At 46.6% G+C, this 15,066-nt stretch overlaps 1 protein-coding gene across 2 annotated transcripts in view; it reads right to left on the bottom strand.

Moving 5' to 3' along the window:
* Positions 1 to 15,066, bottom strand: part of LOC144798777 (cytochrome P450 2J2-like) — a 446,433-nt gene that overhangs the window by 307,858 nt on the left and 123,509 nt on the right. For both annotated transcript variants that reach the window (XM_078669831.1, XM_078669823.1), the window contains exon 3: positions 9,539 to 9,688. In XM_078669831.1, coding sequence (XP_078525957.1) covers positions 9,539 to 9,688 — 150 coding nt within the window. The remainder of the gene's footprint in view (positions 1 to 9,538; positions 9,689 to 15,066) is intronic.

The following is a 15,066-nucleotide window of genomic DNA, read 5'->3' as shown; positions in this document are numbered from 1 at the left end:
TTTTAGTAAGGAGAGGTTGGTAGTCAGGGTGCCCAATTGCGATTCCATCGCCGTCCTAGAGTCTCTAATCTCCTTTAAAATTAGGTCCAGTTTGTCCATTTGTTGGTCCCCTCCGGGGTCCGGGCAGGATGTCCTCGGGGTGCCTCCCCCGCCGCGGCCGCCTGGGTGGTCACAGCCAAAATTGGGCCTTCTCGGCCGTCCGGCGGTTTGGTAGTTTTGCGCACCATGGCCGATGCAGACCGGATACGTTCAGCCGCGCCGGGAGAATGCCCAACAAAATGCCGCCAGTATCGCTGGGTGGCCCCGCCAGGCCCCTCCCCCGTGTTGCCTCGCTCCCGGCAGTACACGTGTCCATTGCCGCTCACCCAGGGGGGATCTCCGTCAGGGCCTCCGCGCCGGCCGGCCCTTCACGCCAAAGTCCGGTGCGCCGCTGTGCCTGGCGTTCTAGCGCGGTCCAGGCCGCCTTAGTGTCAGCGCGGTGTCCCGGGGCTCACGGCAATCGATAGCGGGAAATGGACCCAGCGGCACTCAGGGGTCCAGTACATCCGGCAGCCAACCGGGGAGGGAAGAATGGGGAGATGAAGGGAGCGGGGGCGGGGGGGTGCCACACACATACGAGTCCAGTTATCTTCACCCCCGCTTCCCTACCTTCAGCGGTGTCGCCGCGGAGGTGCCGTCCAGCGCACAGGGTCCGCCAGCCCCGCGATGTGAGCAGGGCGCGCCGCTCCCAGGCGCCCCCCGCAGTCGGGACGGTCTGGTCACAGGGCAGTTCTCCCAACGCAGGGCACCTGGGCGGTCCGGTTGAGGCTCCGGGCGCTCAGCTGTACACCCCGGTCCAGGTGCGGCACTTCCGGTTGTCAGTACCCGAGGTCCCTCGGGCCCACTCTAAAATCCAGTCCCCGGCGGTCCACGAGGAGGGAGGCCGCAAACGCCTCGGGCGCAACCTTCGGCCGTTCTCCCTCGCTGCTCCTCCAAACTTGGACCAGGGGTCCCGAGGGTCTCTGCGGCTCCCAAGCCGCCTGCCACGATCTGTTTGGGCCTCCCCAGAAGCTCCTTTCAGGATGGCTAAGCCCCGGCGGCACCGGAGCTCTAGCAGACTCCGTCCGCCATCGTAGCTTGCTAGCCATCCCCCTCAATAATAAATCCTCTTTGTAAGATCTCGACCCTATATATCGGCCTGTGACCCGGGTAGGAATATATTAATGGCAGGCATATGTAGGCTTCACCTACTAAGGGAAAGTAATAGTGCACGTGGATAGGCCGTATGGCTGCTCATTTGGCGCTTAAATAAATATTTTAAAAAACGCATATATCAAGCGTGGCGCCAACCTCATGAGTCTATGCATAACAGTGGCAATATATGCCCGCATTTATAGATCTGCGATAGATGCATAAAACAATATGAGTGTAAAAAAAGATGGATGTGATGAAGTACATGTCAACCACTCGGTAAGCTCATACTTAATGAATGATAACAAGCGCATGGTTATTATTATAAATATCGTGATTACGGGGCCAGGTATCATAATTTCCAGGTCCAATGTCCGTTTTTTAACAACAGAAGAAATGGTAAGCCTATCAGTGAATTTAATAATACCAACTAGATTTAAATAAAATCGATAGAGTAAGAATAGAGTTGGTAATGTACACACCGATTCCCTTCGCAACTCTTCAACTTTCCTGTTGACAACAGGCTATAGTAAAAATATTTTCCAGTTTCCAGATCGCCTTTTGAACCAGAGGTCATCCCCGGAGTTTAAGAGTGCCATGAAACAAAGTATCACAGACCCGGCTACAGCGATTTTTTGACTACATAGGAGACAGGTGGTGAGTGCCATCACATCATAAGTACCAATTGGTAAAGTCACAGGACAACAAAGCACTAAGTAAAACATGTTTGTTTTTTATAGATATTAAACACCTGAATTAAGATCGGTGGCTTCCCCCAGGCAGGGTGGATCTCTTTGAAAAATCTGAACAGGTATCTCTGTCACCTTTAATATGAAGAGTTTTTGTGAATTTGGATAAATGCCAATCAGCAGCATTAACATTTGCGTTTATCCATCTAGAAACTGTATGAATAGTACTACGCAAGAGTATTGGCACTAGTACTTGAGCAGTGTCGCAACGCCATATGAGGACGCGACCCTGTAAGCTGACTCTGAGTACATCCAGAGCATTTTTTATTTAGGGTAAGAGACGTAGTAAATTTTCTGTTACTTTGTCTCTATTAGATACAGATAGCAGAACTCATTTAGAACTAGACACGTTTGATAACCACAACCAACCATGGCATGAGCAGAACTCACTTAGAACTAGATATGTTTGATAACCGTAACCAATCATGGCATGAACGAACATGATAGAGAGGTTTTTTAGATATGTGAAATATGTAAATGTAATATTTGTTTATTGCTCTGTATAAAAAAATGATGTTTCAAAATGGAACCTCGGATTACTACTCTGATAGAACATCTTTATATTTATTCTTATTGTGTAAAGTTTTTTACACAATTATACTTCTGTCTAGCTAGTAATCTGTGGCACAGTTTGTATTCTGTCTAAATTGTGTGGTTATATGAGTAAGACCATTGATCTATGTACCTAAGTGACTAAGGGCCAGATGTAGGTAGCCAAATACCGGTCGGTAACGGCCGAATTCGGCCGTTACCGACCGGTATTTGGCTACCGAGATGTAGGGGCAGGTAAACTGGGCAAATCGGTAATTTTACCGATTCTGTAAATATACCGGTCGGTAAATTTACCGACCGGTATTTTTACAGAATCGGTAAAATTGATATGTAGGTGGGACTCTTCTGAGTCCCACAAGGCCTAAGAAATCGGTATTTTACCATCAAATTCAATTTGATGGTGAAATACCGATTCAGGTGTGCATGCACATGTGTGCATGCACACCTGTGCCATATGACAGGCAGACCTGCCCTTAGGGCAGGTATGCCTGCCATATGGCCCCCGAACCTTTTTTGGGGGTGACACCCCCTGCACCCTTGCCAAAAATCGGTATTTACCGATCGGTAAATACCGACCGGTAATGCCCCATTCATTCCTATGGGCTTCAATACCGATTCTTAACGATTCGGTAAATGGAACATCTGGATGTTCCTACATACCCCCACTTCTTATTTACCGATTCTTAATTACCGAATCGGTAAAATTCGGTAATTAAGAATCGGTAAATAAGTTTTACCTACATCTGGCCCTAAGTCTCTGAATACGAGTGGGTTCCCTGGTTTTTATGGTTATTAGACAAACTTAAAGGATAGGTGTGTTTACAAGTCCAATTGTGGTTGCATACATTCTCCTGGACTATAACAACCGTCCATTTGAAATATGCTATAGAGACACCCTTTGATTTTTCTGCATCTCTCCCCTGGTCCCATATTTGTCCAGTAAGGGGGCCTCCTTAATTTTTTCTTGATATGGAGGAGGGGACATGACCAATGCATGAGCATGATAAAACCTATATATACTGCCAGAGTGTGTTCACAAAAATATTACCACATTTGGAAAACATGGTCCCTGCATTGAGGCACTGCAATGGATCCAATTGGGCATGTGAATGCCACAGTGGATGAAGAAATGTATGCGTAGAGAACTCTGAAATAGAAAGTGATTTGTAGACTGAATTGATAGGTGCTTTGACTCTCTGGTTTGATTGTCGATTATTACCATAATGATTGTCATGTTGTATGGTGGTGGGTGGACAAGGCTTATTACCTTTTTTTTCTTTTCGCTTTCCTTGTATCTTTTCGGTTTGTATAATAAATGCAACTCAATAAAAAATTTATTATAAAAAACTCTAGACTTATTGGACGGCATTTTATGAACCCGAGGGACGTTGCAAAGTCTAATGTGTGAGACTGGAAGGTTACTGTAAGTCATGTTCTCCCTGATCCTGTTTACATCCTGATACTATGGATTATGTTCTACTTTTAAGGTGGTGGACATGTCTTTGCCAGATAGAAAACACAAAAAATAGAGTTTACGTTCTTGGGACCCAAGCTGGAAAATCTTTCTCAAGGTGATTATGCATGCATACAGTACTGAAATTGCGCTTGAAAGATCATAGGAGGCATCTGTTTTGTGCATACATTGTTGCATCATTCAAAATACATACTTTGAAAATGAAAACTAGAAAGAGATTCGGTTTTCCTAAATAAATACCTGCCCAGATGTTTTTAAGTATGAACATAGAGGATTTTACAGCGACCGATATCGACCAACAACCCACTGTTAGCAGCACTTTCCTAGGCCCAAACTGCAGACTTCGCCTGCGCGGACCTTTCCCGCCATAGACATAGAAAACCCTGAGCTGATGCCCCACAGAGATCCTGTCTGCAGCTGGCCACCGCTGATGAACCCCTCTTCGGATCCAACCTCCAGCCTGGCCCACCGACAACCCTGTCGACAAGGGCTTTTCTCCCAAAACGTTTTAAAAACGTTCACCCTGGACAAACCTGGTCCCTGTATCCGACCCACGCTCCATCATGATCACCCTTAACGTTTGACTTGACCCGGTCTAGCACAACCAGAAACCCGCACCTGGCACTTAGGGCTTTTCTGGTGCTATTTTTAATTCAAAGTTTTAAAATTCATACTTCCAGTTCTAGTTATTGCATTTTTGTTGTTTGGGTTTCATTTTATTTATTAAAATATTCTCTATGTTTCTAGACTGGTTTGGGATTGTTCTTGTGCTGTGTTTCTACTTTACTACTGATAGTATTGCAAAAACATTTTAAACATTGCCTCTAAGTTAAGTCTAACTGGTATGAGCCAAGCTATCAGAAGGTTAAGCGCAGGTTCATTCATTAATATTTGTGGGTTAACCTGACAAATCCTGTGGTTATTTCTTGAAATGGGCTCTAAACCCCTTCAATAATTTTTGTGCTTGTCATACTGTTTTGTATTATACTGCTTTTCTTGCCCGTGTTAGCGTTTCTTTTCCTTTAGTGCCTGTTTATTGTTTCACCCTTTTCAGCTTGTGTAATTCCTGTTTGGCCGCCTACCTCGCCGCCCTCCGTATTCCCTCCCCGCTCCCCGCTTCCCGCCACCACCGCAGACCCCGCCCCTTTTTTCCTTCTGTTCCCTCCCCGCTCCCGCCTCCCAGCTGCTCCGCCCACCCGCGCACTTGGCCTTTAAATGGCGACCGTGCGACACAGGTAAGTGTGACCCACTTGTGGGACACCCCCGCGCCGCACGGCCACCAGCTGCTGCGTGTGCCCCTTAGCCTTGTCCCTGCCGCGCTGCCTGCCTCGCCGCCGGCTGACTCTGCTGTCGTTTGTTTTTAAATTGTTTTGTCCGACATTTGTGCTTGTCATACTGTTTTGTATTATACTGCTTTTCTTGCCCGTGTTAGTGTTTCTTTTCCTTTAGTGCTTGTTTATTGTTTCACCCTTTTCAGCTTGTGTCCTTCCTGTTTGGCCGCCTACCTCGCCGCCCTCCGTATTCCCTCCCCGCTCCCCGCTTCCCGCCACCACCGCAGACCCGCCCCTTTTTTCCTTCTGTTCCCTCCCCGCTCCCGCCTCCCAGCTGCTCCGCCCACCCGCGCACTTCGCCTTTAAATGGCGACTGCGCGAACGCGCAGCGGGCGCGCCGATTGTGCGCCGAAGGCGCGCCAAAGGTAAGCCCGTCTGTGCCCGTCCGCGACCGGATCGCGCCCAGCGCCAGGACCCCTGGCCCACGAAGACCCCGACCGACCCGCCTGACGTACTCCGCCGCCACCCTCATCGCCCTCAACTCCGGCCGACTCCCAGATTGCCATCAATCCACACCACGACGCACCCACGGACCTTTCAGCTGCCACGCCTGCAAGTTCACCTGCATCCGGACCTGCCTCACAACAGCACCCGCCAAGCCGAACACCAGCAGCACCCACCACAAGTGCATCCTGCTCAACACCCGCTCCGTCCACAGACACGCCGTGGAACTCTGGAACCTCCTAGACGCCACAGCCCCTGACGTTGCCTTCCTCACGGAGACCTGGATGAATGCCACATCAGCTCCCGACATCGCCATCGCTATCCCGGAGGGCTACAAGATCGTCCGGAGGGACCGCAACGCCAACCAGATGGGAGGAGGCATCGCCATCATCCACAAGAACACCATCCGTCTCACGACCAGCACCGACAACACCCTGACCACCGCCGAACACCTGCATTTCCAGATCCACACCAACCCGAACACCACCCTCAGAGGCACCCTGATCTACCGACCCCCTGGACCACGCACACAATTCAGCGAGGACATCGCCGACTTCGTCAGCCCGCATGCCCTCCCCTCCGCTGACTACATCCTCCTGGGGGACCTCAACTTCCACCTGGAGAACAACAACGACCGCAACACCACCACCCTGCTGGACAACCTCGCCAACCTGGGACTCAAGCAACTGGTGTCCACCCCCACCCACCTCGCCGGACACACACTCGACGCAGTCTTCTCTTCCAGCACAGACATCGACTTCAGCCACGCCACAGAGCTTCAATGGACGGACCACAGCTGCGTCCACTTCACCTTCAAGAGAACGACGACCCACCACCACCAGCAACAGGCCGCCCGCAGAAGCTGGAACAAGGTCACAGCAGACCAGCTCGCCACCTCCCTGAGCCAGCACCCCCCTGCCAGCTCAGCGAACCCCAGCCAGGCCGCCGACAACCTCACGAAGTGGATCAGCATCTGCGCGGACGAGCTCGCCCCGTTGAGGACCCCGCCCAGCAGACCCGGAAGCAAGAAAGCCCCGTGGTTCACCGACGAACTCAAGAGCTCCAAGAAGAACTGCCGAGCCCTCGAGAAAGTCTGGAGAAGGGAACCTACACCGGACAACAGGACCTCCTTCAAACTCGCCACCCGGAAGCACCACCAGCTGATCCGCGCCGCCAAGAAAACAGCATTCAAGGAACGGCTGGACAACAACGCACACAACTGCAAGGAACTCTTCAACATCGTGAAAGAGCTTTCCAACCCCAGCGCAGGAAACAACGACATCACCCCATCGCAAGACCTCTGCAACTCTCTCGCTTCATACTTCCACAACAAGATCGCGGACATACACAACAGCTTCAACAACCAACCTACGCACACCATGACCGAACAGCCACCCCCCACCACCGCCCTCCACGCCTGGACCCCGGTCAGCACCGAAGACACCATCCGCACGATGAACTCCATCCACTCCGGATCACCGACTGACCCCTGCCCTCACCACGTCTTCAACAAGGCCGACGCTGTCATCGCACCCCACCTGCGAGACATCATCAACACATCATTCGACACCGCCACCTTCCCTGAGAGCTGGAAACACGCCGAACTCAGCGCCCTACTCAAGAAACCAACAGCGGACCCCACCGAACTCAAGAACTACCGCCCCATCTCGCTCCTCCCGTTTCCTGCCAAAGTCATCGAGAAGACCGTCAACAAGCAGATGGCCGCCTTCCTCGAGACGAACGGATCCCTCGACCCCTCACAGTCCGGCTTCCGAGCCAATCACAGCACCGAGACCGCCCTCATCGCCGCCACCGATGACATCCGAGCCCTGATGGACAATGGGGAAACAGCGGCCCTCATCCTCCTAGACCTCTCCGCGGCTTTCGACACGGTCTGCCACCGCACCCTAGTACAGCGCCTCAGCAACATCGGAATCCAGGACAAGGCGCTGGAATGGATCATCTCCTTCCTCGACGGGAGAACACAGAGAGTCCGCCTACCACCGTACAAGTCAGAGGCCTCCGAAGTCATCTGCGGCGTCCCTCAAGGATCATCTCTGAGCCCCACCCTCTTCAACGTCTACATGAGCCCCCTCGCGGCCATCGTACGCAAACACAACCTCAGCATAATCTCCTACGCCGACGGCACCCAGCTGATCCTCTCCCTGACCAACGACCCCGCCTCCGCCAGAGCCAACCTGCACGAAGGGATGAAAGAGGTAGCCGAGTGGATGACGACCAGCCGCCTGAAACTGAACTCTGACAAGACGGAGGTCCTCATCCTGGGCTCTTCCCCCTCCGCCTGGGACGACTCCTGGTGGCCTTCCGCCCTGGGCACCGCACCCAAACCGACAGACCATGCACGCAACCTGGGCTTCATCCTGGACTCCTCCCTCTCCATGACCAGGCAAGTCAACAACGTCTCCTCGGCGTGCTTCAACATCCTACGCATGCTACGGAAGATCTTCCGGTGGATCCCCACCGAGACCAGGAAGACCGTCACCCAGTCCCTCGTCACCAGCCGACTGGACTACGGCAACGCCTTCTACGCCGGTACCACCGCCAAGCTCCAGAAGAGACTCCAGCGGATCCAGAACGCCTCAGCCAGACTCATCCTCGACATCCCACGAACCAGCCACATCACCGGACATCTGAGAGACCTTCACTGGCTCCCCGTCAACAAAAGAATCACCTTCCGCCTCCTCACCCACGCACACAAAGCCCTACACGACCAAGGCCCGAGCTACCTCAACAGCCGGATCAACTTCTACGCTCCCAAACGCCACCTCCGATCAGCCAACCACGCCCTCGCCGCCGTCCCCCGCATCCGAAGAGCGACTACAGGAGGAAGGTCCTTCTCCTACCTGGCCGCCAAGACCTGGAACTCCCTCCCGACCGACCTGCGCCTGACCCAAGACCACCTCTCCTTCGGGAAGAAGCTGAAGACCTGGCTGTTCGAGCAGTAGCGGCACCCCCCCCCCCCACCCCCCAGCGCCTTGAGACCCTACGGGTATGTAGCGCGCTCTATAAGTGTCACTGATTGATTGATTGAATAAAAAACCCTGTGTACTGCTCAAAAGGGTCGATGAGGCAATTAAAAAGGGTTATTTCTTGCACAACTGAATAAATTTGACTTCAGGAATTACATATTTCCTATTGTTTTATGTCATTTTATGTCTACGTGGTATTTCTGTGCATGTGTGAGGACATTTGTGTGCAGAAAACCTGGTATTTCCATTTACTCACGATCCGAATAGATGTCTTTACATCGCGGGTTTTACTCCACGATGCAAACACAACCCAGTTGTTACAACAACTGCGTTGTCACAACGCACTACCTTTACAACACAAGTCATTACTACGACTTGCGCTAGATGGCGCGCTGGACGTAGGAATAGTATGATTTACTATTCCAACTCCAGTGTGTGCAACACCAGGGAAAGTGTTGGAATAGTAAATCATACTATTCCTTATCCTAGAGCGCCATCTAGCGCAAGTTGTTGTACGACTTGCATTGTAAAGGTAGTGCATTGTGTCAACGCAGTTGTTGTAACTACCGCATTGTTTTTGCAACGTGTAGTAAAATCCGCAATGTAAACATTGTTTCCCTTCTGGGTGCATTTTTACCACACCCAATTACCTTCTCACAAGTAACTGGAACGTTTATCCTCTGCTCTGTAATATCTATGGAGATAATTGCTGGTAGATGCGCATGGCAAATAGCAATTAAAGTGGAATGAAAAGTAGGAAAAATAAGTAATGCAACTTAAGATTATACGGTTTAGTAACCCAAGTGTTCCGTTCATGTGTATACTCACATTTCTGTTCTTCTATTACTTCACTTAGGTATCTGATCTCCTCGTTGATTCGTTGTTCCAGGCTCTTTTTACCCATTCCAAAGTTTCTCAAGGCTGATAAAGCAAATCTCCTCTGTTGTTTCCAGGAATGCCCATTAGAATTAACCAACCCTGTGGTAGAAACATTGCATTACAGCTAATATAAGTGAGGACTTAAAAAACAATCAACTACACACGTGTTAACTAGTCAAGCATATTTTATATGTATATGTATGTCTTATTTGCTTTATGACGTTCTGTGCAAAAGATGTTCAGTGCTCAGTTCAGTGCTCATGTGATAAAATATGGGAACATATGGGAAAATAAGTGCATGCTCAAAGACAGCAAGAGACCAGTACAGCAAGAAAAGATGGTTTTACAAACTTCACTATAAACGTCCACTAAGCATAATATAGACTATAATTAACTGGTAATGTCAAGGGCGTGTTAACCATTTATTGTCTATTGATTATCTTCAGGACAACAAAAGGCAAAACAAGCATATAATAAATGGAAATGGGAGTCTCCATTACAATGATAAGTGAGGGCAATTGTATCTGCTACAGACTCACAAAGCAGGGGATGGTTTATGAAAAGCATAATGTTAATGGTCCCCATATCGGGCAGTTAATGACAGAAAAAAAAAATTAGACTGTCCGCTCGAAAGAGGGCAGATGGTTCTGCCGACTCCTAATTGAGAGGGTTGACCAAGGGTTTGTTGGACAAGGCACTTTCTCATGTTTGTTATGGACTACCCTGTATCTAAATCAGGTCCTCTGTTCTGTTATCAGTAAATGTTCTCTTGAGCAGGACCAGTCTCTTTTAACCAATATCCTGGAGTGACCACTTACCAGGAGTTTCTTACTTGGGTTGTACATACATCTCACTGAAACAGTCACTCCGCCACTTTCAATTTCTCCATATGCAGAGTAACTGACTGTATGGTAGGTCATCTCTCTGGCTTTTGGGTAACGTTTTTCCTAAAGTGCCTGTTGTAGGTAGCCAATAACTAGTTCTGTAAAGGCTCGGAATCATCAAAATCCAGAAATATGACACAGTCAAAATGGTTCCTGAATGCTCATAAACAATAAATGAAAAATAGACCAACAGTGCCCTACTAATGATTAGGGATCCATGAGGTGTTCTACATAATAAGCAGAGAAATACTAACTCCACGAAAAATCTGGCAATTGAGTTTAGTTCCTCAGATGCCAGGATGTAACCAAGAGGATCACTATTACAAAGGACCACCATGGGCTACTTAAAATTGGTGATAGATTGCCGTAGTGTCCAGCAGGACGTTTCACTTTGTGTAATCATATGTGGATATAATTTGGTATTACATCAGTCTAAACTAAGACTAGAAGGAGGCGTGCCAAGACTCATGTCACTTATCTAATTGATGTAAGTGATTTAAAAAGTTCAGGTAGCACTTGAATGAAGAGTGAAAGTCACTGTCTGGTCAGGCTTATAGTTAGGTAAACATTTCAGTTAAAGCATAATATATATATATATATATATATATACACACACACATATATATATATATAAATCCAACCTCGCCTTGCTGCTTCAATATCCTTGAAAAGACCAGCGCGGACCCAAGAAATTTTCAGTGCATTATTTTATTTTGCCGATGCCGCCATGACGCGTTTCGGGAGATCCCTCCCTTGATCACATGTCATCTCAGTGATTTTTTCGTACCCTTTTAAAGTGCCAGTGCATCTCTAACATCATAGACATAGAAACAATACTATACACATGTATGTCTTTTACATTTTCAATTTCTGCATAAGTGCATGTTTCATTATGTTTTTTTTAAAAACACCTGCTAACACGATATCATTATTATATACATAAATTAATATCTGCTTGAATGCATTAAAAGACTTGAAAGTATTCCGCTATGTCTAAAAACACCCTATTTCGTAAGTGAATAAATAAATAAATAAACAAATGTGCAAACCTGTGACAGTGTAAATACCACAAAACTGTTTTCGCAAGAGCAAAACATCTGTCCTACCTAAAGTGACCTGTGCCATGTTCTTTTAAAGTGCAGTGCAAAGGACAATGGGACATCCATTCATTGTTGTCATTTCATCAAGGATCGATATTGTCAAAAAACCATTGATAATTACTAGAAATATTAAATATCTTCTATACAATAAGCCTTAAAATCAACCCTAAATTTAATAAAACATATAAATAGTAATGTCCTAAAACTCCTCCTCACTAATTAAAAGAACAATAACAGTGAAAAAAAGAGAATCAATGTCTCATACTTGTTTTTGGATTTGTTAGACATCTATATATATATATCAGGAAAAACTGTGCCAGCTGCTTGGAATGCACTCAATAACAGGTCGGGCTCCTTTTGATTTTAGAAGAGTCCTTGATTACAGCAGGTCAGCATGCTTCAAAATCCATTACAAATGCCCGACGCGTTTCGAAGCTAACTTGCTTCTTGTTCACAGGCTGTTGTGCAAATGAGGCGGGGATTACGTGCAGGAGCAATCAGTCCTTATTAATGCTTTTTCCGCCCCCTGGTGGGCTTGCTCAGGTGCATTAAGGAAAAGCCTTCTGGGACTTCGAGTTCCTGCTCGTATATTGCTTTCTTTGGTGAAGTCTGCCTTTTTGCATCCATTTCATTTGGGAGACAAGCAGACCTCGTTCAGCTCTTTCCCTGTTATTCTGCCAATTTAGATTCCGGTATCTGCAGGCAGCTCACAACTGTTTCTGTGATGGTGCATTCCACGACCCTTGGCAGGCCGTAATACTTCAGGAAAAACTGTGCCAGCTGCTTGGAACGCACTCAATAACAGGTCGGACTCCTTTTGATTTTAGAAGAGTCCTTTATTACAGCAGGTCAGCATGCTTCAAAATCCATTACAAATGCCCGACGCGTTTCAAAGCTAACTTGCTTCTTGTTCACAGGCTGTTGTGCAAATGAGTTGGGGATTACGTGCAGGAGCAATCAGTCCTTATTAATATATATATATATATATATATATAACCTACTGGAGGTCGCCAGAAGGTAGTTATAGTTAGGACCTATTTTCCATAGGAAATCCGCAACATTCTATTTGGAATAACTTTGGCGCCAGATGACGAATCTTCGCAAAATTTTCAAAACTAATGGCTAGCTCTGGTCTGCTCCTATCCTGAAAGTCTCGGGGTGATTCATGAAGCGGGGGCCGAGAAAAAAGGAGGTCCCAAAACGTGTTTTCCCCATGCAATTTTCCATAGGAACCGTTCAACGTGGCTACAGCCCAAACTTCTGAACGGAATTACAACAAATTTGGCAAAGAGGTAGACCTTGGTTCACACTCGTGCCTTTTGACTAAATGGTGTAAATCTGTTCAGTAGTTTTTTAGATATTAAAGGAAAAAGGTACATATATATCTGGGCGGGCCTAACCACACATCTCATCGGGAGATCTGATTGGCTGTCAGCACATCATCCAAGAAGTGTTGGCAGCCATCTTAGGACCAATATACATGATAGCACCTCATTAAAAAGCTTTGCAGTTAATAGAAGGTTTTAAGACTTTAGTCACATTAATAATCATTTGTTGATGGTACCATACTCATTTTAGGAATTGTGGTGTGTTCAAAGGTGATTTTACCATGTGAAGAAGCCTTCTGCTGGGATATCATGAATCATGTTTGAGAAAAAACTATTTTCTCATGCTTTTCCCAAATAGGTTTGGAAGGTGATCAATAAGCTAAACTGAGAGCATATTTTCAGTAAATTTACATTATCTTTCTCAGTCGTCTGGCATTCTCAGTAAAACATGTACATCCAACAAGGGCAGAGACTGTCAGTTGATTCTTTTGTGTTCTACTGAAGCTTCCCAGAGTGTTCTAAAGAACAACTAGAAGGCTAACAGCCTTACTTATGACAAAAGTATAGCACACCTGAAGCCATCTTGATTGGAATAAAGTGATAACTCTTAAAACATTTAATTTAAAAGGAACAAAAATTAGGGGGTTCATTTTGCCATAGAAAGTATGATTAGTGCTGCAGAAAGAAAAATTAGGGCACATTGTGAGTGAATTCTCAAATCCTCTTCTACTTCATTAAAAATAATTCTGACATGCAGACTGAAACATGTACTTTCAATACCAGCAGCAGATTTCTCTGGTGAGCATGAGCTTTACTACAGTGATCTAATGAGCAACTAGAGTGTAAAACACCAAGTATTTCCTTCTGAGGAGACTGTAGTAAATGAGGAAATGAGGAAACTGCATAACAAATAAGTCACACAAGATGGCCGCCAGAGACAAAAGAGCCCAAATATAGCACAAATATCACCCAGATGTAGCCCAAGTATAGCCTAATGACAGAATGTCCCAGAGTGTTCTAAAGAACAACTAGAGCGCTAACAGTCAACAAACGTATGGAACACCTGAAGCCATCTTGAGTGGAATAAAATGGTCACACTTAAAACATTTAATTTGCAAAGGAACAAAATGAGGGGCTTAATTTTGCCATAGAAATTATGATAAGTGTTGCAGAAAGAAAAATTGGTGCACATTTTGACTTCTCAAATCCTCTTCTATTTCATTAAAAAATTCTAACATGTAGACTGAAACATGCACTTTGAATACCAGCAGCAGACTTCCCTGGTGAGCAGTAGCTTTACTACAGTGATCTAATGAGCAACTAGAGTGCTAACATTCAGAATTTATGGCAAATGTGTGACACATCTGAATGCCCCCTTGATGGAACCAAAGTAACAAGCTTTGAAAATGCAATAGGTCTTGCTCTCGTTTAAGTTAAAGCAACTCTGTTTGTAATTAGGTGGCTTTTTAGCTTTGCTTTTATTAGTGTTTTTCAAACTTTCATGTACATAACATGCATATGTATGCATATATGTATATGTATGCATGCTTTTATATTTGTATTTATATAGATATGCAGATAATATATATATGTTTATATATGTATGTATATATATATTACCTACTGGCGGTCGCCAGTAGGTATATATAGTTAGGATTTTTTCTCTATGGGATTTTTGAAAATTCTATGTCTAATAACTTTGGCGTTTGTGGACGGAATTGGCTGAAATTTTCTGGAAAATGGAACATTTCGTTTCTGAGCAGCCCCTGGAAATTTGGGGGGGGTTCGTCCAGGGGGGGTCGAGAAAAAAGGGGGGTCCCAAAACGTGTTTTTAACATTGAGTTTTCCATAGGGCGGTTGGCCTCACTTTTAGCCCGAACGGCTGAATGGATTTGCATGAAACTTGGCAAAATTGTAGGGACTGGTAGCCCGATGTGCCTTTTGTAGGTCTCAATATATGTGCTCCAGTGGATTTTGAGAAATTAACGTTTAAAAAAAGATATATATCTGTAAGCGCGCTCTGGGCAGCGCTCCGGTCCGCGGACCTTAAGCGTACCAGAACTTCGCGTAGCGAAGCTGATTGGTTCTCCGGTGTCTGTCAACATTCTAAACAGTCCGGAGCGGCCGCCATCTTGTCTCTCGGTAGGATTGAGAGACAAGAGGAG

This window comes from Lissotriton helveticus, chromosome 1_2 (assembly GCF_964261635.1).
Source record: "Lissotriton helveticus chromosome 1_2, aLisHel1.1, whole genome shotgun sequence".
Taxonomy (NCBI): Eukaryota; Metazoa; Chordata; class Amphibia; order Caudata; family Salamandridae; genus Lissotriton; species Lissotriton helveticus.
This window is presented reverse-complemented; position numbering and strand designations above follow the sequence as displayed.